The sequence below is a fragment of the Equus przewalskii genome, chromosome 14, assembly GCF_037783145.1.
Source record: "Equus przewalskii isolate Varuska chromosome 14, EquPr2, whole genome shotgun sequence".
In the NCBI taxonomy this organism is placed as follows: domain Eukaryota; kingdom Metazoa; phylum Chordata; class Mammalia; order Perissodactyla; family Equidae; genus Equus; species Equus przewalskii.
Window position 1 is genome coordinate 82,911,231 of NC_091844.1, and position 24,979 is coordinate 82,936,209.

Here is a 24,979-nt window from a genome sequence, read left to right on the forward strand (position 1 = left end):
AGTATTTCATCCTCTGTCAAATATGTATATGGTTGAATGCATATGTTAAACGTGGACAGGACGCATCTGATCATCCTGGGGTCCCTTGAGGGAACAATGTCATAGCTGTGTGGGGTGCAGATCAGCTTGTTATTTGATTTAGACTCACCTCATCTCTGCTAATAAGTTCATTGGAAAATGTGAGGCCGGGCATCAGTCCTCGTTTCTTGAGCCAGAATATGGATGCAAAAGAGCCAGAAAAAAAGATTCCTTCCACTGCGGCAAAGGCTACAACCCGTTCTCCTATTAAGAGTCAACGCCAAGACACACAGTGAGGAATGAAGGACAAACAAACCAGTAACATCACTTAGAAAGTGAAGCTCAGGTCTAAGGCCAAAGGCGTCCTTACCATAGGTAGCCTCTTTGTCCCCAATCCACCGCAAGGCCCAGTCTGCTTTCTTCTTCACACAAGGCATCGTCTCAATGGCATTGAAGAGAAATTCCCTAGCAGGCACACAGAGCATCAGCAATGTCAGCACAGACCTCCCACCACAGGCTTCTAGAGAAGAACACTGGGATCGAGGCCAAATTGAGACTCAAACTGAAGTGTTTTCTCTTTACTGGTTCCTCCTCCACTGTTCTTGCTAAAATCTCAACATTGATTTGGTTTACATCAATACAAATTTAGGTATTCTTTAGTTCATACTGAGCCCTAAGAATGACTAACACTAAAACTCTTAGTACATTACACCAAGAGCATTTATTGGCTTCATTGTTTGAAGTCCAAGTTGTGACATGTTTCACAGGCCCTATCTTTCAATCTGAAGAACCATAAACCCTTAACTGCCAGGACTGCTTAAGCTGTGCTTACTGTTATCTCCCTCAGTAGACAGCACCCCCACCAAGACTATCATCGGGCCAATTATTTGGGCCCAAATGCCATATGCATATAATAAAACAATTAAAGCCAACAGCCTAACACACCTCAGGTTGCTTCCTACTGTAATTCTGTGCCACTTTGATCCCAGGTCAGGAAGGCAATCCACTGGCCCAGCCTTTAACTGGGTCTTCCTCATTACCCTCCTCTGCCTCCAACCTGTCCCTGCTCACACCCTGGCAGCCTACTGACTTCCCAGATATTCCTTCCCAGGTGACCTGTTCTAAAGTGAAGGCCATCAGACCACCAGGCCCCTTTCCTTCTCTTTCCATGTCAATGTCGTCTAGTGGAGACCTGGGTGTGCCTCTCCCCCAGCTTTTTTTGGCTTGAGGAAGATTGTCCCTGAGCTAGCATCTGTGCCGATCTTCCTCTACTTTGTATGTGGGACGCTGCCACAGCATGGCTTGATGAGCGGTGTGTAGGTCTGTGCCCAGGATCCAAACCCATGAACCCCGGGCCGCCGAAGCAGAGCACGCAAGCTTAACCATTACTCCACCAGGCTGGTCCCTCTCCCTAGCTTTTGCAGCGTAACCACCAGACCTTCCTGATCCTACCCTTTCTGGCAATTCACCTCAATCATGCCCACCTTTACCTTCTTTTCCCACTTCTGTCTACAAACATGTTCAAATCTTTTTGCCCTCAAAGGGTTCCCTCACCCCTGCTAGCCTTTCAGGTCACCACTTCTTTTTCCTCCTCACATTTCCCCAGGCGATATGCAATCATCTCCCTGAGCTCACCACTTGTATTCCACAGGCCCCGCTCCTGAAGTTGACCTTAGTATCTAGACCACTCCAATAGTCCACTTCTAATCTCCCCCTCCTCTCCAGTGCATCTTCAAAATGTAAATGAGGCCTTAGCTACCTTTATTTCTCCTCTACTATCCCCTAATATAAACCACCACTCCCGTCAAACTGCCCTGTCTGAATCAGTCTCACGGTTCCTGGCTGCCTCTGCATCACTCATTCCTCGCTTATACTTCTGGCCTCATTTTCTGTCCTCTCACCAGCTCTGCAAGAAGCGGTGACCTTCTACCTTGCATCCTCCAGTCCGCCCCGCCTCACATGTGGGTCAACAGATTTGCCACAGAAGTAAAAACTGTCGACCTAGGTTTTAGTTCATCAGAGAAAGCCTCGAGGATGTTTTTTCAAAAGAACATTAGATCAACGGTACAGATTACACGGAAGAACGTCATGACTGTTAAGTGATTGGCTAATAAAGTGAATTTCGGCCTCTTCCTCAGCAGACATGACCATGGGTGCCGGGAATTTCTTTGACTTAGCATTTGAGAGTCATTTTTCTATCCCTATATGAATTCAGAAACGAAATAAAGGAACAATGAGTGAGTCCTACACATGCGGGCACACCACCCAAACACTCACCTTTCTTTGGAATCTTTAATGTAAGTGTCAATGAGGAGACTGTACATTTCAGAATGTATGTTTTCCATGGCGATTTGGAAGCCATAGAAACAGCGGGCTTCTGTAATCTGAACTTCTTGGCTAAAGCGCTCCACCTAGTGGTAAAACACAGCCAGGTTCAGCCTCAGGGAAGACCACCGGCAGCAAGTCAGTCAATGGATGTTGGTCGCGTCACACTCCCTTTTTTGTCCCATTTTAAGGTTTATTTCTTTATATCATTCTTCACTATTCTGCGGTAAAGCTGGGTATTTTACGTTATATGCTCAATTTACAGATCAGAACATAGATAACCGCTATTTTAAAGGAGAGCAATGCGGCAGGCACAGGAGTAAACCTTTTACTACCACTAACCCTTTGAGCTTCTCCAGTCAGGGGAAAAAGTACTGTAATAAAGAAAAAATTGCGAAGAGTATTATAAAACGGGAAATGCCATAGAAGAGAAGCCCACCTGCAAACATACGTGCCTTCGGTATGGTAAAAGGTCAACGATGAGGAACGAGAATTAGCTCTCCCTGAAATACTGGAAAAGCAGAATTTGGGGGGAAACTCACCAAGTTCTCATTGACTATGCCGTCACTGGCTGCGAAGAAGGCCAGAACGTGTGATATGAAGTATCTCTCCTCGGGCTTCAGGGCCTCCCAGTGCTGGATGTCCTTGGAGAGGTCCACCTGAAGTCCACAAGGATCCAGCATGAGGACCCACACGCGCGCACGGTGCTCAACCCTTCTTTCCAGTTTAGCACCGCTCGATGAATATGCCCCTCACATACAGCTCCCTTCGCCAATCAGAACGTCCCCAACCACCCCCGGGGCAAGGCTTAAACTCCCTTTTTTTAAGTCTCCAAGTTCCCTAATCCGCTTACCTCCTCAGCTGTCCAAAAGGAAGCCTCAGCTTTCTTATACATCTGCCAAATATCATGGTATTCGATGGGGAAGATGACAAAGCGGCGAGGGTTTTCTCTCAGCAGCGGCTCATCCTCCACGCTGGGGGCAGGCACCTTCGTCTTCTGTTGGGGGAGAAAGACATGAACATGTTAAGGCAGAGGGCGCACCAGATGAAACTGCCATTTTTTCAGGCCAAGCACGTTCAGTTATCGGCAACCTCATGCGGTTCGAGGTTTCAAGGGCCAGCTGCCATACATGTGTTCCATATGTAACACAACAGGAATGCAGCAGAGAAGCAATCGGACACACACAGACGTGCAAGTAGGAAACGATAAGGAAGGGGAACTTTGGCGGGAAAGGAGCGCGGGCCGGGGAGGGGCTAGGGTTTGAAACAGCCGAGGAAACAATGAGGCTTTGGCGCCAATCGTGGCGCCGCCTACATGCAGCGCCCCTCGCGCCCTCAGGCCCGCTCTGCCCCCTGCGCCCCCAGCCCGCTACTCACCGGCTCGCCGGGGTCCTGGAAGATCCTCCTCGCGGTCTTGCTGGCCAGCACGCGGGCCCCGCTGAGGGCCGGGGGCTGCAAGGAGACGCGCGGTGAGGGGCATGCCCACGCCCCACAGGCGCCCGCCGCCCTCCCTGGCCCTCGCGCGCTCACCGTGTTCTCCTTGTCCGCCAGGCTGAGCCCCTTCATGGGCGAGAGCTGCAGCTGCTGCTGCTGCGAGTCCGCGATGGTGGCGAGCGGGACGCGGACGGAGAGCATGGCGGCTGGCGGTTCAGACAGGTGAGGCGGCGCGCGGGTCCTGGGAGCCCCCGGCGCCCAGCGGCCGGGCTTTTAAAGCCCCGCGGAAGGGCGAGCGCGGTGGGCGTGGCCTGGCCAGAGAGGCCCGGCGGGCGGGGCCCGGAGCCGCCTTCCCATTGGATGCGCCCCGTCGCTGGTTCAGGGGCGGGTCGTGGTGGAAATTCAAGGGCTGCGCGGGAGCGCCGTCCGCCCGCCTTCCGGGCAGCCTCAGGACCCTCCGGGGGGCCCCCACCCGGACCTCCGGGGGCTACGGGCCGGGCCGAGCCGGGAGCGGCACTGCCCAGGCGCCTGCGGGCCCCCCCCGGACCACAGCTGCAGCCCCCCGTGCGTGTCGGAGGCGATGGCGCGCGTTTGGCCGGGAACCGTTTGGGATTGAATGAGACAACGCGATTGGAGCCCGCCGGCGAGCGGGAGAGGATTCCCCCACCCCCCACAGCCCCACCTCCCCGAAAACGTCTCTCCTTTGAACCCGTTTCGCGGGTCCGGTAAATGGTTTGCAAATGAGGTTGGTGCAAATGCCTGTAAAACGCCCCTGGCTGCGAGGGAACCGCCTTTCTGCGACCATTTAGATACGTGTACTTGGGCGGGGGTGCAAGGGCCCTGAGATGAGGCATGGCTGTGGGGTGGTCGGCAACGACCGTGCTGTCCAACGGTTAGAGTCACTGGCTGCTGAGTCCTGCGGTGCAGTTGCTGTGTCACTTGGACACATCTCCTGACTTAAGATTTGGTGCCCTTGTTGGTAAAATAGGGCTTGTAGCCGTATCTAACCTGCAGGACTATTGTAAAATGAGGATTAAATGAGAATTCGCAGCCCTTTGTAAGCCTTCAAGTTAACTCAATGACAGAGAGGGCCTTTGGTGCAATTTCCCACTGAAATTGTGTCTGCTGTAAGGCCAATGTCCCCTATGTCACTATTGTTTTAAGAATTGCAAACTGAGCAAGAATTCCTTAAAGTTCGGAGAATAGTTGGAGAAGTAGGAATTCACCCACTGCTTACTGGGCATCAAACAGCCTGAAGCGGAGGTTGAAAACCTCCACTGGGGCGAGCATGGAGACAGGAACTCAGGATCAGTCTTCATTTCACTTTGTATTTGGTTTTTCAGATTGCCATAGACGTTTGCCCTGCAATTGGCAAAATGCCATGAAATCAATGACGAGAAAGAAATGTTAAGATCCAGGAAAGATTCACCTGGGAAAGCTCCGACAGCTGCAAACACTCTTAGGATTGTCACCAAGAGAAACACTGGATTTTTTACAGTCTTTTCTAGATATAATAATCCAAAGAGCTTGGGGATAGGGAAGATACCCTCCCCACTTAGACCTATTTCTTCCATTTCTTAAAGTGCTACACACCGTGTTTAAAGTATTCACAAGCCTCAGAGAAAGACCAATGACAATCACATCTCTTAGACAAAGCAACAACTAAAACTTCGGTCTAGCATTTGTTTCAAAGCAGCTCCCAGACATTGTCAATTTCACCTTGCTTCAGCCTCCAGCTCTAGAAAATGGGTAGTTTTATTGATAATTTTATGGCTGATAAAGCCATTATCACATCTAACAATTATCTGTGATCCCTTGGTATCCTCCAATACCCGGTTTACATTCCAGTTTCACATAATCACTATCCGGAAGTGCTCCTTTAGGGTGCTGCCTCAGTGCACAGGAGCCATCAAGTACAACTCTGTGAGCTAGCCAGAGAGGATGGCTTCATTTTTAGTTTAACTTTTTCCTGACTACCAAAATAACACGTGCACTGTAGAAAGACTCGGAAAGACGAGCGGTACCACGAGGCAGAGGGACAAGTCGCCATTCTCTCCTTCATCTCCTAGTTATGAGTCACTGGGGCCTGTCTAGTCCTCCTCCTACGTGGGGTTTTACTGCTCTCACTTTATAACGAGGAAGCAGGTCTAAGAGCTACGTGGCTCTGCCCGGCGGTCACACCCGGAGGAGACCGCAGGGCCGGGCTTCTGGTCTGCAGCGTCCCCTCTCGTGCCCTGGGGACCAGAGAGGGAAGGGCCTGAGCAGACCAGGCGGCCCAGTCACCCGAAGAGAGGAGGCCCGCCGCAGCGCCCAAGCCGCAAGCGCCGGAATCCTCCAGCATCTTCCACTCCTGTCCTAGGCGCCGGTCTTGACATCCGCTCCGTGATTGGCCCGCAGGGGGTAGGCTCCGCCCCCCACTTCCGATGAGGCGGCCCTCCCTGCAGGCCTGGGCTCCCACGCCCGCCCACCCGCAGGCCCCGCCCCCGCTTCCGCAGCCCGCGCTCCCAGCAGTTCCACTTTGACTCACCCCGCGCTGGTGGGTCGGGGTGGCCTCCAGGGCGCCCCTCCCCCCCGACTCAGGCTGAGAAACTGAGACCCGGGCAGCTCAAGTGGTTTTCCCAAAGCCACTCGTCACTCTATGTCCCAGGCACGGTGCTGGGCATTGTCATAATAATACTAAGGACAATAACCCCACAGCCCCTGGGCACCTGGACCAGGTGATTCACACTTGTAATCCAGACAGCAGTGAGGTAGGTACTTTGAAGCCTGTTGTTTAGCTGAGGAAGATAAGGCCTGAGAGAAGGCAAGGAGTCTGCCTAAGGTCACACGGCTCCTTAAACTGCAGCTAGAACTTTTCTTCCCCGACTTTTTCTGAAGAATGTTTTCACCATATAGAAAAATGGGAAGAATTCTAGTGTTCAGCCATCACCTAGGATTCAACAGGCGTTTCCGGTTTGCCATATTTGCTTTATCTCCCTCTATAGGTGTGGATTTTTCCTGGATCGCTGGAAAGTGAGTTGCGCTTATCTTGAAACTTCATCCCTAGATAATTCAGCATATTTCAGCATGTAGCTCCTAAAATAAGGACATTCTCTAACATAACCACATACTGTATACAGACCTAAGAAAACTGACATTAATTCTCTAATATGACCTAATATCTAGTCCTTAATCAGCTCTTCCTAGTCGTTTCAAATGTGTCTTCTAAGTTTGTTTGTTTTTGATGCAGGATCCAATTAGGTGCATGCATTACATTTGGTTATTGTTTCGTTTTAGTCTCTTTTAATTAGAACAACTCCTCCAGTTTTTTTCCCTATGACATTCACGTTTTGAAGTTCAGTTTTCTGTAGGGTGTCCCGCGTTCTCCATTTGTCTGACTGTGTCTTCATAGTGTCATTTAACTGGTTTTTCTAACTCCTGCATTTACTGCAAACTGGAAGTTAGGTCTAAAGGCTCTATTAGATTTGGCTTATGTTTTTTATCGTGGTAAAATATACAAAAGCTAAAATTTACCATTTGAACCATTTTCAAGTGTGCAGTTCAGTGGCTTTAAGTACATTCACTATGTTATGCAGCCATCACCACTCTCCAGAACTTTTTCATCCCAAACAGAAACTCTGTCCCCATTAAAGACCTGTTCCCCGGTACTCCCTCCCATCAACCTCTCATAACCACCATTCTACTTTTTGTCTGTATGAATCTCTCTACTCTAAGTACCTCCTGTAAGTGGCATCCTACCATATCTGTCCTTTTGCGTCTGGCTTATTTCACTTAGCATAGTGTCTTCAAAGTTCATCCAGGTTGCAGCACCTATCAGGAATTTCATTCCTTTTTAAGGCTGAATAATACTCCACTGTATGAATAGATCACATTTTTTTTGTGAGGTTTCCTTTCTGCAACCCATCTGCCCCTTCCCTCTGTGGAGTCCTTTTGTTTCCCAACCACCAGGAAGCAAGGTCAACCCTCCTCAAAACTGTGAGCTACTCCCTGGGTCGCTCCGAGCATCGCCCTCCTCCTTCTGAGCTTGAGATTCCCCTTTCAGCCCTTCAGGATGCTCAGGGTCGTCTGCTGAGGAAAATGCATTCTCGGGGAGCGGGACAATGGAGCGCTTCACCCCGAGCGTGGATTGTTAGCCGTGTGGCGTTTCAAGAGAGAGGCAAGGGGGCTGAGGGTGGGGTTGGGTCAGCCTCCCTTTGCCTTCTGGTCTGCTGCCAACCCCAGAAAACCTGCCAAGGGCCCTCTCCCTCCACACGGTCTCCGGTGAACGCCCCCACCTCAGCTTACCACAGGGGCCCACCTGACCCGCCCTCGGCCCCACCTGACCACCAGGGCCTTTCCCAGCTTTCCTGGCAGTTCTGCCCTGGTCTTCCTGCTCCCAGGCCAAGCCCCTCCCCTGAAGGCTGTGTTTCTGCCCCCTCCAGGCTATGTCTGAAGGAGAAGATTTCCCATAGATTGACTTGAAAAAGGAAGAAAAATAAGAGCATAAGGCCACGATTTTGCAGGCCCAGGGCTGGTTTATTTCCTCGCTACCAAGCTCAGCTTCCTGTTGGCTTATTACCAAATAATTTCTTCTGTAATAGCCTCCTTTCCTGGAGAAGGAGGCCCCAGCACCGACGTCTTCCTAAGTGCGATGGGGGGTGTGTGTGTGTGTGTGTTTGCGGGGTAGGGGACAGGCAGCTTTAGTGTTATTCTGAACTGGCAGACAAAGAGCAACCCATGCAAATAGGTTTGCAAATAGGACACACGTCCTGCCCTTCGTGAGTAGGGTGGGCTGGGCCGGGGGAAGGGCAAAGTCAGTGTTAGCACCGAGATGAAGCTCCCTGGGCCACTCTCCACCCTTGCATTCTAGCTAAATCATAACTTGGGGAGGAGGGGAAGCAAACCCATGTAGCCGGGAAGGTTCCCTTCCTGGAAATTCAGCTGCTTTCAGACTAGATCAGTGGAGTGGGGTGAAGGGACCCACGTGGCATTCAGGGCTGAATTCCCATGTCACTTCTTGTTTATTAGATGACCTTGGACGTGTCACTTGATATTTCTGAGCCTGTTGCTTTACTGATAAGGCGTGGTAATTTCTGCCTCCCGGGGTTACTCTAAAGATTAAATGGGGTAGGATATTTGAAGGGCCTTAAAGGCGTTCAGTCCCTTCCATTTAGCTGGCCTAGCTGACCTCTCAGTCTCTTGAAATAGAAAACTCAAGCTATTCCGGTGTGTTTTTCTCCGTTTCCTACTTCAGTTCGTTTCCAGTTAACGGCCCTGGAGTCATTATTCCAGCTCCTTCTGTCCGCATCTTTTTCTGGGAGTCCCCATCTTCTCCCCATCATCACCACAGTGTTCTTCAGAGCGGGTGAGCAAAGCAGAAGCACGGCAGACCCCCAAACCAGAGGGCCCTGCTGCTTCCTGTGCACCACGAGTCGGGCAAAGCTTCCTCCAAGGAAACGCAGGTGACTCATTAGGAAGAGGGGGCCAGGCCCAAGTATCTCAACGCAACAAAGCCCCCCACGCCTCCTGGCCTAACTCCAACTCTCGTTGAAGTGTCCCTTCCCCTGACAGTTTCATGTGAGGCTGCTCTGAGGCCCACCCTAGGGAGCCAGGTTTGGTAACATGTGCTGAAGGGGCCTCTCCTCCCCAGTGGCCGGCCGCACTGGTGTGTCCCTGGCCTGGGCCTGCACCCTGACAGCTGTCTCCACGCCTGTGCTGCGAGTGTGCTGTGGGGCCGCCGCATTACTGCACCGTGGCGTCTGTGCGAATAGCCTCCCCGGGCAGTCAGGCTGAGCGTGGCGGTGGAGGAAGGAGGCAGTGCCCGAGAGCATCTATGGTTGGATTAAATGAGGAAGAGGGCTCATGGCCCAGAGGTCGGAACCTGGCGATGAATCCCAGCTGCACCAGGAAGCATTTCCAGAGGACTCTCAAAATCATCCTGCCAGCTTGCATTAAACATGGCCTTGCCTTGCACCAGATTCAAGCACAGCCTTGGCCTAGAGAGCACGGAGATGCCCGATGAGCCTGGGTCCACGCCCGGACTTTCTCCTATTTAACGACCAGGAGGACGGCTTTGAAGTTCTCTGTCTCACTGTTCCAAGGGTACTAGCATTTGCTAAAGAGTGTTTCTTCCTGGATTAAATGTTATCTCTTTAAAACTTTGTTTTACTATTGACAGCAAATGAATTATTACTGGACTTAGACACAGACGGGGGCCGCCAGCATGGCAGCGTCACACCTGTAAGTCTAGGGAGCAGCTCCCTGCTTTGCTGCAGCCCACCTAAGTACACCTTTGTAATTAGTTTAAGTGTCACTCACCCAGAAGTGGACAGGAAATGGTTAAGCAGGAAGCCCTCCCCACCCCAAACAGGTGGAGCTTTTGACATGGGTGTTAGCCACCAAGTGAGCCTTTTCCTGTTTCTCCCAGAGAGGGTGGATACATTTTAAGGTTGGATCCCAATCAAGAGGTGCAGTGGTTAAGTTTGCTCACTCTGCTTCAGCAGACTGGGGTTTTGTGGGTTCGGATCCTGGGCACGGACCTACTCTGCTCCTCAGGCCATGCTGTGGTGGTGTCCCACATACAAAATAGAAGAAGATTGGTACAGATGTTAGCTCAGGGCCAATCTTCCTCACCAAAGAAAAAAAAAAGAAATTGCTTTCTCGCCAGAAGACTTCAGACACTTCCTGCCTCACAGTTTGGCAGAGCCGTGTAAGTCCAGGACAGGCAGGTTCAGAGCTGTGGCCATTGAGAGGCCAGGATCAGACAGCCTGCGTGGTGCAGGGCTGGGATCTGTGGTTTCTTTGGGCTCAAGTCGCTCCTCAAATGATGTTGAAAAGTGGTGTGCCCCTTTGCACATGTTTAAATTGATGTTTATGCTTTTTCATCATAAGTTTAAGTAGTTGCAAGGAATGTAATTTCCACCATGTTGCAAATATTGGCATTTTTAAAGCACAACCCATGTGATTCTGAGAATCTCAAATCCATACGCTGTATGTTCTGTGTGTTTGTTATGCTCATTTTAAAACCTTGGCCTGTCCCTCTGACCTTCAGTTCTGATGATATTTGTAATCCAGTCTGTCGTTTTTCCTTTGAAGTGGTTTACAGTGGCCAGGATCTCATGTTCCTCTGGGGGGTTATCAGCTCCTCATGGAAGGGCCAGCCCTGGAGACTTCTGGGGAGGGTGGCCTGCCACCTACATGAGTCAACACCTACCTGCTTCACTCTCAGGGAGAAGGAGCCCCCAGCCAAGGGGAGACCCTCCATGACAGCCATCCCCTAGCTGGGGGGCGGGGAACGAGTGTCCAAGACTGTGCAATTCCTACCCGGTGTTTGTTCTTTTCTTTCTTCTCTCTCTCTCTCTTTTAAATTTTTAGTCTTTTACCTTTAAAAATCCTTATTGTCGCTCCGGCCCGGTGGCAGAGCATTTAAGTTTGCACGCTCTGCTTTAGTGGCCCGGGGTTTGCCAGTTAGGATCCCAGGTGCAGACCTACATGCTGCTAATCAAGCCATGCTGTGGCAGGCGTCCCACATATAAAGTAGAAGACGGGCACAGATGTTAGCTCAGGGCCAGTCTTCCTCAGCACAAAGAGGAGGATTGGCAGCAGATGTTAGCTCAGGTCTAATCTTCCTCAAAAAAAAAAGGAGCACCTGGAAGCTGCTTCTTAGGATTGCTGTGAGGATCAAATGAGTTAACATGCATACAGCACTTAGGAGAGTTCCTGGAACGTGGAAGGCGCCAATTAAATAGCAGTTGCTGTTGTTGTAGTTTGTGTAACCAATTCCCTGTAACAAACATTTAGGTCGCCTCCAATTTTTCACTGTTATAAACTTTTATAAACTTTGTATTTCCTAGAATTAGAATTACTGGGTCAAACGGTGTAAATATTTAAAATCTGGAGAGGTGCTGTCGAGCTGCCTGTTGGAATGTTGGCCAGTTTACACTCCCACCAGCAGTGTGGCCCTGCCCCTTCTCCACGTCATAAAGCCATCAGCCCTTTATGGATGGAAATGAATATTTCCTGCTGTCTTAAGCTGAACTTATTTGATTATTAATGAGATTAAGTATGGGATGTGGCTTTACATTTCTTCTCTGTTTCCTGGTATTTGTCCACTTATTGATTGGGTTATTTGCCATGTTCATATTGACTTATAGGAGTTCTATATGTTTTGAATGGTACCTCTTTTTCTATTATATATATGTTGCAGTTTCCTGGTTTTTCTTTTGTCCTTTTTTTTAAAAATTATAACTTTATATATTTTGAAATACTTTAAGACACACAAATTGCAAAACTAGTACGGAGAGTTGCCGTGCTCCCTCACCCAGGTTCCTTGAATATCTTACATAACCACAGCACACTGTAAAAACGAGGAAGCTGACATTGGTGCAGTCCTGTGAAGTAAATTACGAACCTTGTTCGGGTTTCACCAGTTTCTACGTGCATTCGTGTGTGCGTGTGTCCGTGGTTCGTGGAGAGTTTACCACACGAACAGATTTGAATAATCTCACAAGTCAGCATGCAGACCTATCCCACCCCACAAAGACCATCCCTGTGCTATCCCTTAATAGTCACCCCCCAACCGTAACTCCTGGCACCCCCCGTCTAGCCTCCATCACTACCCCTGTCCCTTAGAGAAGGTCATATAAATGGAACCAGGCAGTGTGCAGCCCTGTGAGACCGGCCCTTTTCACGCGGCATCACGACCTTGAGGTGGAGGCAGGGTGCTGAGGGTATCGGCAGCATCTTCCTTTTTCTGGCTGAGTGGTGTTCCGTGGTGTGGACGGGCCACAGTGGTGTCTGACCATTCACCTGCTGCAGGACATCTGGGTTTTCCAGGTTTCGGCTGTTACAAATAAAGACGCCATGAATCTCCTGTACAAGTTTTTGTGTGAACACACGTTTATATTTCTCCAGGATAATCATGCAGGGGTGGAATTGCTGGGTCACGTGGTGAGTGTTTGTTTAACTTTGCAAGAAACTGCTAAACTGTATTGCAGAGTTCGTACCATTGACGTTCCCGCCAGCAATGAATGAGAGTTCCAACCGCTCCACTTTCTCACAAGCAGTTGGTGTTACCACTATTTTTTATTTCAGCTGTTCCAATAGGTGTGTAGTAATATTTTATCGGAGCTTTATTCTGCATTTCCCTCACAGCCAGTCCTATTGAACGTCTTCACACGAGCACTTATTTTCAATCCGTATCTTCTCGTTGAAGTGTCTGTTCACATCTTGCTCGTCTCCGATTCAGTGGTTCTCCGCTGGGAGTGATTCGGGACGTCCAGGGCACTGTCCACATCTGGCGATATTTTTGGTTGTTTTCTCACTATTGAGATGAAAGAGTTCTATATTACATTTTGGATGCAAGTCCTTTGTCAATATATGGTTTGCAAATATTTTCTCCCAGTCTGTGGCTTGTTCATTGATCTTTTAATAGAATTTATGGTGTCTTTTACCATTCAGAAGTTTACAGATTTTACAAATTAACAGTGGTAAAACTGTTAAACTTTTCCTTTACTTATAGAACGTTGATGGCTTATTTTTTACACTTGAATCTCTGATCTGCGGAATAAGGTCGAGACCAAGCTCTGCTTTTAAAACAATTGATAGCTAATTGTTCCAATATCCTTGTTGAATAATCCATTTTCCTTTCTATGCTAATTTTAAATGTGTCTTTTTCCTATAGAGAACAATACTAAATTTCCATATGTTCATTGTCTATTTCTGGATTCTCAGTCATGTTTCACTGATCTGTTACCAGACCTGCTCCATATTCTTTTTATTACTGTAGTTATATAATTTAATTTTTATGTCTGCTAGGCCACGACTCTTTCATTACTATTCTTTTAGTCAACATATCTGGGCTATTCTTACACAGTTATTTGTCTAGATGAATCTTACAATTCATTTGTCAAGTTCCAAGTCAAACAAACTGAAAACAGCTAATAGAATTTTAAAATCATAATTGCATTGATTTGATAGGTTATTTGGGGGGAAATATTATCTTGAACAGTGTGTCTTCCCTTTCATGAACATGATATACTCCTTCATTAAGGGTTTTTTCAATGACTCCAGTAAAGTATAATATTCTTCTGGAAAGTTTTGCACATTTCTGACTGGATCTAATTCTGCATATCTTTATTACTTACTGTTTGGTCCTCCTCTCTGTTCTGTGGCCGTTCCAAGCTGACGCCCACTTAGAGCTGTTGTAGTAGCTGTGCCCGGGGCCTGAGATGCCCTTTCTCCTGGCCTGCTTCATGGCTGGCTCATTCTTCTCATTCGGATCTCAGCAGAGTTACCTGCTCGGTCACTCTCCAGCACACCATCCTGTTTCAAAGTTTGGCGTAGCACTTGTCAGTCTCTGAATTTTTTCCTTATTTAGAATGTAAGCTCCGGAGAGCCAGGCCCCAGTGGACTGTTCACTGCTGCATTCTCAGCACAGGAGCCGAGTGTGGTCTTGGTAAATATCCATCGAATGTAGAACAGGAAAGAGATTCTATCGTCGGGCTTCACTTCACCCTCTTTGCCTAGAAGTAGCTCTTGATTTTGATACACATTCCTTATTATATTAAATAAATTTCATTATATTGCTAGATCACAGAGAGTTTTTATGATGAATGTTGAATTTAATCAAATACTCCTTTGGCATCTACCAATAAAATTATACAATTTTCCTGCTTAAATCTATTGATGTAATTTGCTACATTGCATCCTGGAATGATATTAATGATAATCAGCTCATAAACAGCATTTACTATGTACCAGGACTGTCCTAAGCACTTTTTCTATTGACTTATTATAACTCGTAACAACTCCATGGGGCAGGGAGATACTCATCCACATTTCACATGGGAAGAAAGTGAGATGGGGGCTGAGCAACTTACCCAAAATCCAACAGGTGAAACCAGGGTTTGAATCTCCAGTCTTGTTCCCGAATCTGTGCTTTTTTTTTTTTTAAAGATTTTTTTTTTTTTTTTTCCTTTTTCTCCCCAAAGCCCCCCGGTACACAGTTGTGTATTCTTCGTTGTGGGTTCTTCTAGTTGTGGCATGTGGGACGCTGCCTCAGCGTGGTCTGATGAGCAGTGCCATGTCCGCGCCCAGGATTCGAACTAACGAAACACTGGGCCGCCAGCAGCGGAGCGCGCGAACTTAACCACTCGGCCACGGGGCCAGCCCCCGAATCTGTGCTTTTAACCCCAAAGTTAGTCTGTGTCTGTCACGGTCTTTTATTACTTAGAGTTTGCGTTATTCATAAGCAAAATTGTTCCTCTTTTATTGTGTCCTCTATTCTCACGTAGTCTGGAATCCAAGTAGTTTCATTTGAGTAAAATTAAGAATTTTTACATATTTTTCTTTGCTCTGATATAGTTTAAATTATCCGTCTCTAATAAGTTTGGTGGAATTTGCCTGTACAAACTATCAAGGATGAGCCCCTTTTTTGTGCAGAGGGAGGTAAATAACTCACAACTTTTTCACTTCCTTCTGTAGGGTGAATGCATTCAGTGTTGCGTATCAGTTTGGGGTCGTTGGAGAATAACAGAAACCACTGTAGCCAATTTAAGCAGAGAAGGATTTACTAGGGGGAATCAGTGCTTATAAAATTATTGGATGGGCTACAGGGCTGGGCTCGGGGTTGAGCTTCCAGGAGCAATTCCCAGAGCACTGCAGAGCTGGCCCCCAAGGGGGCTGCTTCCAGTGCCACGATTAGCAGACTGGTGTCGGGAGGCCAGTAGCACATTGCTGGGTTCAGGTCCACGCTGCCTAGCCGGTATCCTCGCCACCGAGTGGATGCTCTCTGCCTTTCCTCTTGACGCCCACGTAGCTGTAACCTGGACACGAGGGCTTCTGCAGAAAAGCCGAACGCCTCCACAACCAGGCTTGGCTGCCCACAGGTTTTAATAGAAAGTGATCTCATTTTTTGCATTTCTTTCTAAATAGTCTGAATTTCTGATATGGAACCTGAAGTAGCTTCGCTCACCCGTTGCACAGCAAGCCAATCTCTGACACTGGGTGTAGTGGAAGAAAGTAGGAATTTTATTGCAAAGCTCCGAGCAAGGATAAAGGGCAGCTAACACTGTAATCCCAAACTCCCCGACAAGCTACAATCAAGGGTTTTTATTTGGGGATTTAGGTAGGGGAGGGAGTCACGTAGCCTTGCTTGTTTTCCCGCCAGCCTGCACTTGGCCTCGTGAGGCTCTTTGCAGGGAGCTGGCTGACCAGGTAAGGGATGTCCTTGGTTGTTTGTCTCCATGATGGATTCTGGTGCCAGGAAGCCAGGGAGGAAGCAGGCAAAGTGCTTTGGTTTTAACCCCATATATGCTGGCTTCATTGTAGGGGAACTGATGTCAGGGCCGGCGTCATTCCTGGTTTTGATTTCCACCTTGATCTGAGTTACTTAGAAGGTCAAACGTGTAGCTTATCCATGTGGTTTGACTTCACTTTTGGATATCTTTTAATTTCCGCTCTCTGTTTTTACTGCATTATGATCAGAAAATGTGGCATGTACTTTTTCTTTTCCTTCTCATTTTTAAAAAATTTTAAAAACGAATGGAGAATAATAAAATTTTTAATTTTTTGAGGAACTGCCACATTGTTTTCCATAGTGGCTGCACCATTTTACGTTCCCACCAAGACTGCACAAGGTTTCTAATTTCTCTACACGTTCACTAGCACTTGTTACTTTATGTTTTTTTAAAATAATAACCATTGTGGTTTTGATTTACATTTCCAGAATTAGTTTTGTTTTCATTTTGGTTTTTTCATGTGAGGAAGACCGGCCGTGAGCTAACATCTGTTGCCAATCTTCCTGTTTTTGCTTGAGGAAGATTGTCGCTGAGCTAACATCTGTGCCCATCTTCCTCTACTTTATGTGGGATACCGCCACAGCTTGGCTTGCCAAGCGGTGCCATGTCCGCACCGGGATCCAAATTTGCGAACCCCGGGCCACTGAAGCAGAGCACTCGAACTTAACCACTACGCCACCGGGCTGGCCCCCTAGTATTAGTTTTTATAGGAGTATTTTAATAGGTTGACAGCGTGGAGTTCAGAACAAAACTGATACTATTATCTGCTGCATATCACATAACCCTGCTTGGTGAAAAAGTTTGAAAATATTTGACAAGAAAGCAGAGGTTCGTTTGAGGTGGGACATGGAGACGGAGGGGCTGTGACTTTAGTGATGGCCTCTGGAGTCAGACAGACCTGGGCTGATCCCCTCTGCACATCATGGCTGTGTAACTGGGCAAGCGACTGCTTCATTGGGCTTTACCTCCCTCACCTGTAAAATGGGGTAACAATGCTTCAGTAGGATGTTGTGAGGCTTAGAGAGAATTGATGGTGCATCTGGCATAGTGCCTGGCACATCGTGATCCCCCATAAACGGTGGCTGTGATGACGGTGAGCTCTGCTCCAGGGGTTTCCAAGGCCCCCTGTACCCACCATCCAAAAGCCCCACCCTGTTGCTGCTGAGCCCTGCGGGAGGTGTCGTGTCCCTTCTCTGCAGCGAGGTGGGCAGGCCCAGGGAGGCTCATGTCTCCCGGCCCCATGGCGGTGCAGGAGGTTAGAGGTTAGACCCCAGGCCTGGCAGAGGCACATTTTCAAAAACCTGCAGAATCACACTTAGGGTGGGCCGAAATAACCCAAAATGGCAAGAAAGTTTTCCAGGAAGTAGAGGGACAGGATAGTGGAGTGGAGAGGGTGTGGCTGGGGGCCAGGAGGCCTGAGTCCCACACCCGGCACTGGTCCTGACTCACTTTGACTTCACCAGTCTCATCTCACGCAGAGCAGAAGTCCAAGTCCTTGCAGGCCCACAAGGCCCGTGAGATTTAAGTGGGTCAACTCCCCACCTGTCCTTGCCCCCGAAGGTACAGGGAAGGGACATGACCCAGCGATTTCTAGTCCCTTGCCCCATTAGGAAAGGGCACTCAACTCAAGCCCAGTTTCAGGCCGTTTGCTGGCCATGCGGAGAGCGGCTCTGACGTTCTGCTGCATTTGGGGCTTGGACAATTGAGCCTGAGGGTCCTGGGAGCAGAGAGGAAAGTGGGAGCAGTGCAGGAGAAAGCAGAGCTGAAAGATGGAGAGAGGCTGTTAGGGCTCTTTTGGTTGCAAGTGACAGACTCTTAAGTGAAAAGGGTGTTCATTGGTTTAGGTGCCCAAAAAGCCCAGAGCAGGTCTCCCACCATCGTGCCCCAGTGCCCAGCAGTGCCATCAGTTTGCAGGCTCCTCCCCCACCCCCCACCTCTGGCGCCGCACTGGGCTGCGCTCATACACTCATCCCACGTCCCCACGTCAGCTTCTCTCCTAAGCATCTTCTTCCATGTGGCTGCCCCACCTTTGTCGCCTTCCTGCCCTCCTGAGACGAGAAGGTGTGTGGCCGAGACCCTCCAGTTCTGCTTTGACGTAGAAAACAATTCAAGAAGAGCTAAAAAAACAGTGCAGGAAAGATCTAAACATTACTTAACGTTAGCTTGAATAGAAAAACAGTTCCAACTGATACTTAGTTCTTTACAGTCTGAAATTTTTACTTACTTCCTCATAAAAAGAGTCTGGTGATTCATTTAGAGCCTGACAACAAAAGACATCACCCTGGTATGTAGACAACATTCCCTTAAAAAGGAACATATAGATATACAGATATAGACACACACGTATGTGTAAAATACATACATACATATTATACATAAAACAAAACCTTGAAAATCAATGCTCTTAAACATTTGAGTTGACATTTTTATTGCACATGTATTTAAATTCCTCTAAGGAGTTTAAACCATCTTTGCGAATGTGTCCTACTGACTCACGTCGGCGCTGTGTTGTTGGCCCTGCAGATTCCCCTCCACCCTTCTGCCCCTGCCCTGGGCCAGGAGGACGCCCTGGTGGGCAGCATCAAAGAACTTCCTCCTGTCTGGCTTCTGCGGTCTGGCCAATGGGAGCATCATGAGGAGACCGGAGGGGGAGCGGGGTAGTTACTTCCTTTGCTGTCTTCCTGAAGGGTCACCACAGGCTGTCGGCACCCCTTGACCACGGTCCCAATTCCTGCCCGGCAGCCTCCTCCAGAGGCCCAGACTCTCTGGGTCTGGGGGTAACTGCTCTCTCCTTCTTCAGCTGCAGGTGGAATGGCCCCCCACTGTTCCAGTCCTGGGCTACACCCCACCCTTATGGTTTCGCTCCACCTGCACAGAAGGAGTTCCTTCATTAAACTCTTCTCAGATTAACCCACTTGAGTGAGCCAGTTCTCTTCTGCCAGGGCCCTGACTGATGATCCCTGGGTTGTAACTAATTTCTTCACTAACTTCTATACCTATTTAGATACCTTCCCAGGGTTACAATAATCTTACAAAACCGGGGGCCGGCTCCGTGGCCGAGTGGTTAAGTTTGCACGCTCCGCTGCAGTGGCCCAGGGTTTGGATCCTGGGCGCGGACATGGCACTGCTCCTCAGGCCACGTTGAGGTGGTGTCCCACATCCCACAACTAGAAGGACCTGCAACTAAGATTTACAATCACGTACCAGGGGGGATTTGGGGAGATAAAGCAGGAAAAAAAAAAAAAAAGAAGATTGGCAACAGTTGTTAGCTCAGGTGCCAATCTTTAAAAGAATAATAAAATAAAATAATCTTACAAAACCAAAATTAGAAAAAGCCTTTCCTCAGAGGAGGCCAGGGACAGATGCTGAATGAACACTGGTTGAACCACAACCCAGGCGTGGGAGCAGTTTCTTCTCACAGCGGCGCAGACCTGAGCTGGGCCGCGGACGTCCAGCCCAGATGTGGCTGCAGACTCTTTGCAGAGAGCTGTCTTCTTCAGGTTTCTCTGGGCCCACTAACCCACATCGTCCTCTCAGAGGCAGACCACGGCTTTACCTTATTGAAACTGTAGGGTCAACTAAAGGCTTCTCCTTTAGGACATTTGGCTGATCCACCCCCATGAACCAACGTGGGGCCTTTTCCTGCTCGGTGCTGACGGTGGCCTCCACTCCCCTCGGTTGTTCTGTGGGCTCAGGGGTGCTGCTCAGTCCTGCCTGCCCTGGCTTCAGCTCCTATGCCTTTTGGGGACAGCTTGGTTGGTTCACAGCTCCCTGTGGTCATCTCTCTACTTCCACGCATGGAAACAAGTGCACTTCTGAGCTTTAAAAACTATACTTAATAGAAGTAACAGGCCGGCCTGGTGGCGCAGCGCTTAAGTTCACACGTTCCGCTTCGGTGGCCCGGGGTTCACCGGTTTGGATCCCGGGTGCAGACAAAGCACTGCTTGTCACGCCATGCTGTGGTAGGCATCCCACGTATAAAGTAGAGGAAGATGGGCACGGTTGTTAGCTCAGGGCCAGTCTTCCTCAGCAAAAAGGGGATGATTGGCAACAGGTGTTAGCTCAGGGCTAATCTTCCTCAAAAAAAAAAAGAAGTAACAAGTTACTCACATTTTACACTCTCCAGCTTAATATTTTAAAAATCAGTAAAGTTAAATAATCCCATCTTCCGTGACACTGCTGTCTTTTTGTCTACTTTCTGTATCCTTTCTCCTTTAAGTACTGTAGTGAACTCAAGGTCTCTCACAGACCTGTTTTAGCAAGTTATAAATATTGGTGTTAAAATAGAACTGCCGCATGCTCCGGCAATTCCACTTCTAGGTATTTATCTGAAGGAAATGAAAATACTAAATCGAAAAGCTCTCTCTACCATCGCGGACATTGCAGCATTATTTACAACAGCCAAGACATGAAAAGAACCTCAGTGCCCATCGGTGGATGAAAGGATAAAGAAAATGTGATTATATACATATATGAATACTACTCAGGGGGCCGGCTCCGTGGCTGAGTGGTTAAGTTCGCGTGCTGCGCTGCGGCGGCCCAAGGTTCAGATCCCGGGACATGGCACCACTCGTCAGGCCACATTGAGGCGGCGTCCCACATCCCACAACTAGGGGGACCTGCAACTACGATATACAACTATGTACGGGGGGTTTGGGAAGATAAAGCAGGAAAAAAAAAAAAGATTGGCAACAGTTGTTAGCTCAGGTGCCAATCTTTAAAAAAAAAATACTACTCAGCCATAAAAAAGAAGGAAACCCTGCCATTTGCAACAACATGGATGAACCTCAATGAAATAAGTCAGACAGAGAAAGACAAATAGGATATGATCTCAGAGGTGGGGGTGGGGGAATGAAATGGGCAAAGGGGGTCAAAAGGCGCAAACTTCCCGTTACCAGATACATAAGTCCTGGGGATGTAATGCGCAGCACGGTGACTATAGTAAATAACACTGCATCGTATATCTGAAAGTTGCTAAGAGAGCAGATCTTAAAAGTTCTCATCACAAGAAAAAAAATCGTAACTATGTGAGGTGATGGATGTTAACTACATTTATTGTGGTGATCATTTTGCGATATACACATATGTTGAATCACTATGTTGTACACCTGAAACTAATATAATATTATATGTAATTATATGTCAATAAGAAAGTAATAAATACTGGTATTGATGCACAGCTAGGTCAGTGGGGATGTCTTTGATTCCTTGGTTCCTTTACTGCCCCAGATGTGTTTGATGGTTTTGTTTGTTTGTTTGTTTTGTTTTGTTTTTTATAATTTCTAGATTTTTATTTTATTTATTTATTTTTGAGGAAGATTAGCCCTGAGCTAACATCTGCCGCCAATCCTCCTCTTTTTGCTGAGGAAGACTGGCCCTGAGCTAACATTTGTGCCCATCTTCCTCCACTTTCTATGTGGGACGCCTGCCACAGGATGGCTTGCCAAGCGGTGCCATGTCTGCACCCAGGATCCGAACCAGCGAATCCCAGGCTGCCGAAGCAGAACGTGTGAACTTAACAGCTGCACCACCGGGCCAGCTCCTGATGGGTTTTTTTGTTGTTGTTTTTTCTGCTGAGGAAGATTAGCCCTGAGCTAACATCTGTGCCAATCTTCCTCCACGTTATTTGTGGGATGCCACCACAGCATGGGTGATGAGTGGTGTGGGTCCATGCCCAGGATCCAAACCCTTAAACCAGGGCCGCCGAAGCAGAGCACGCTGAACCTAACCTCTATGCCACAGGGCCAGCCCCTTGATGGTCTTCTTGATTTCTGGTGGCAACAGGATGTTCCAGGCTCATCCTGACTTATTTCCTGTCCCAAGATGTGGAATCACCCGCCCTCCCAAAACTCAGTTCCTCGTGGTGGGAAACAGTGTTGACGGGCATGACCCGGGCGTTACTGGTGTTCCTGGGAGAAGTGGTGGGCAACAGTGCCGCTATTAGGGAGCCATTTTTAGCAGAGGCACAAACTGGCACTGAGAGCTTTTCCTAAGGTACTGAGTTCCCGCTGTGTTTTCCAATTTTGCATATTGAGGATTTCATCCTGCTGTGTGTGTGAAGATTTCACAGACAACTAAGACTGTCTACTACAGTGACAACAAGGACAATCAGGGATCAGGGAGGCCTGACTCAAAGTTGCCACAAAGCCTACTGGGCCCCAAGGGTTGTTTTGTGGGGTGAGCACAGAGCATTTTCTCTTTGGGATCGCAGTGCCTTGAGGCCGGCCCTGTCTTCCGTTTGCCAGGCCCCACATACCCTGGGCTTTGTATCACTTGTCTGAAGGGTTATCTGGTCAACCTCGGATCCATCAGGAAGTCTTGCTAATGTCCCTTCTCCAACATTTGAATCTCTTCCTGTCTTTCCATCTCTGGCCCCCTGCCCTGGTCAGGCCCGGGACTGTGGCAGGAGCTTCCGGAATGCTTCCTGGGGTCCCCTCGGGCCTCCTCCACTCCATCCGCTGCGCAGGACCAGAGCGATCCATCTCGTTGAAACCCCTCCCCTCTGCTTCCAATCCCGCCACACAGCCTCCCCTGGGCCCCCGAGCCTCTCACAGCCTGCCCAGCCTGCCCTGAGGCCACAGCTCCTCTGTTCCCACATCGCAACCTGCCTGTCCTGTGCTCGCCATGCAGTTCTGGCCTGGAAGCTCTTGCTCACGCCTTCTCCTTTCCTCCTCGCTCTTCCCGTGCTTGAGCACACAGCTCCAGCAGGTTTCTAGGGAACCAGCTCTAGTCCTCCCCTTACCCTCCAGCGGACTCTTGACCAGCCTGCCTTAGTTCCTGCTTGTTTGTGGAACCAGGCTCTCCGATTTTCCTACCAATTCCAGTCTCCTTCCCATGAATTAATTTTCTGCTTAAGTAAGCCATAGCTGGGGGCAACTCAGTCCTGACCGACCCCCTGGAGCAACCCACCCCTCTTCCACGAGGCTGCCAAGAGCCCCTTGGTGGCATTCCAATTCTCTGCTTATGGGTCTGCCACCCCTCTAGTCCGTGAGAGCCCTGGGTCTTACTGGCTTCTGCATCCTCAGCCTAGCCCCGATGCTCAGTGTTTGGAGCCTGAAGTAATTCGCTCTGCAGTCTTTGCCGTCTCTGGCCACAAGCATCGCGAGCAGGAGCCTGGTCTGCAGCCAGCTTCCTCTGCCTGGGTCTCACTAGTGCTGGGAGCTCGGCAAGCGCCACCGCCTTCATCCATCAGAGCAGCTGCCTTTCTTCCTTCAGACCCTGGTTCTAGGAATTCCGGACACAGCGTCACTGTTTGGATGCCCCAGATGCGCGTCTGGCCACGAGCAGGAGCAATAGCATTGGCTTCAGTGCTCGGGCTACTCCTCAGGTCTCAGGAAGCAAAACAGCTGAGAAACCCGATGTAGCTGTTTGTCCTTGGGCCCCCTGCGCTGGTGGCTTTGACGCTTCTATTTCCAGCAGCTTGTTGGGAGCTTTTCATCGAAGGAAGCATGTGGACCCCTCTGCCTGTGGTCACATCACTGTTGCGTTTAGTGACCCCAAGGCCCTGAGAGTTCAGCTGACTGTCCGAGCTGCGTGACAAAGGAAGAGGAGGCCCACTCACAGTGCACCAGGACAGTCTGTCCTGCTTGTGGGAAGACCCCTGGCCACCTCTGGCTCTGCAAACATAGGACCAAGACCCCGAATAGATTTTGTCTGAGACGCTGCTCCGGAGCCTCTGGGAATGGCTCTTCAGGGTGGCTTTCAGAAGCACCGAGGACCACTGCCAGCCTGGTTGGCTGCACAGGGTCCCCGCAAGGTCATGGGGACTCTGTTTCCCTCTGAACACTTGTGCCTGAGAGATGCTCCTTAACAAAGGTTCTGGGAACCCTTGTTTCCCTCCTGGAGGTCACGTTAGCAGATCGAAGGCCTGAGACTCCTGCGGGAAAGAACCCTGTTAGCCTCGCTGACGGAGACTAGAGCTGGAGCAGGTGGCCTGTGGCCCGGACTCCTGGGCACCACCTGGCCTTCACCCTCTGGGTCTTCCTCAGCTGTCGGAGGAGGTGTGGGAAGGAAGACCCCACTCCACTCCTGCTGGCCTTTCCGGGAAGAGGGAGGAACCATTCAAGCTCAACTTCTTTTTTCCGGCACCGCAGATGCATTAAGAGAGAAGCATTTGAACCAAAGCAAATATATATGTATGTATATATGTACTTATGTACCCTTTTCTACTGGAAGCCCCATCTCCCACTCTGGGACCTTCAGAGAGTCCAGTTATCCTTGACCAGTGGTGACGAAGACGGTCGCTGACGTCTGTGGAGCACATACCCTGTGGAGTGTTTGCACTCTCTCCTGGGTGGGGTCGCTAACTGTTGTCGCCTTCAAACAGTAGCAGCACACACTCGGCACGTGACATGAGCGGAACAACATGCGTTTTCAGCGTTGTGGGTGGACATAAAGATCTTATTAACCTCCCTGCATTTCCTACAGCCCTGAGCACAGTGCCTTGCACATGGTGGGACCTGATAAATATTAGATTTAGTTAAGTGACGATGAAGAAGGAGGCAGTGACGGTGTGGAGTATTGCGGGGTGGGGGGATGGGGCATGTCCCCTAAGTCCTCCTCAAATAAATATAAAACTCTAATCAAATAGCGCGCTTTCCACAGAGCATCAGTCAAATCCCATAACCACTCTCATGTCGCCAACTTAAGGGCGGAGGGCTGCCGCTCAGCCCCCATATAGAGGTCCTGGGAGCGCCGGCGCAGGTGAACTGGGATCGTGGTCCTGGAAAATGTGTACCACTGACGGCCACCAGGGGGCGCCCTCGGCCTTTGCGTCGTTAACACGTTCTTTTCCTCAAGGCCCGCAGCGCGGCTGAAGGAAACCTCCCGGGACCAGCTCTCCAGGAACCGAGAGAAACTGTCACATGAAACGGGACAGCAAGAAAGAGACGCTGGAGAGGGGAGCTCAGGCCTCACACGTGGAG

At 49.3% G+C, this 24,979-nt stretch overlaps 1 protein-coding gene and 1 long non-coding RNA gene across 8 annotated transcripts in view; one reads left to right on the forward strand and one right to left on the reverse strand.

The window, feature by feature from the left end:
- The window catches only part of RRM2 (ribonucleotide reductase regulatory subunit M2), a 40,009-nt gene extending 35,650 nt beyond the window's left edge, over window positions 1-4,359 (reverse strand). For 2 of the 7 annotated variants that reach the window (XR_011526751.1, XR_011526749.1), the window contains exons 1-7: window positions 3,874-4,069; window positions 3,721-3,795; window positions 3,197-3,340; window positions 2,886-3,002; window positions 2,296-2,429; window positions 389-483; window positions 149-282 (exon numbers count right to left, since the gene is read on the reverse strand). Coding sequence is in view for 1 of the 7 variants with exons in the window: in XM_008517565.2 (XP_008515787.1) it covers window positions 149-282; window positions 389-483; window positions 2,296-2,429; window positions 2,886-3,002; window positions 3,197-3,340; window positions 3,721-3,795; window positions 3,874-3,978 (804 nt within the window). In the remaining 6 variants the exon portion in view is untranslated. Of the gene's footprint in view, window positions 1-148; window positions 283-388; window positions 484-2,295; window positions 2,430-2,885; window positions 3,003-3,196; window positions 3,341-3,720; window positions 3,796-3,873 lie in introns of all 7 variants that reach the window. The other 5 variants (XR_011526753.1, XR_011526754.1, XR_011526752.1 and 2 more) reach the window with 4 other exon arrangements.
- Window positions 4,199-5,575, forward strand: LOC139075847 (uncharacterized). Its single transcript, XR_011526755.1, has 2 exons — window positions 4,199-4,522; window positions 5,121-5,575. It is a non-coding gene; the product is annotated as an uncharacterized lncRNA (long non-coding RNA).
- Window positions 5,576-24,979: the final 19,404 nt, after the last annotated feature.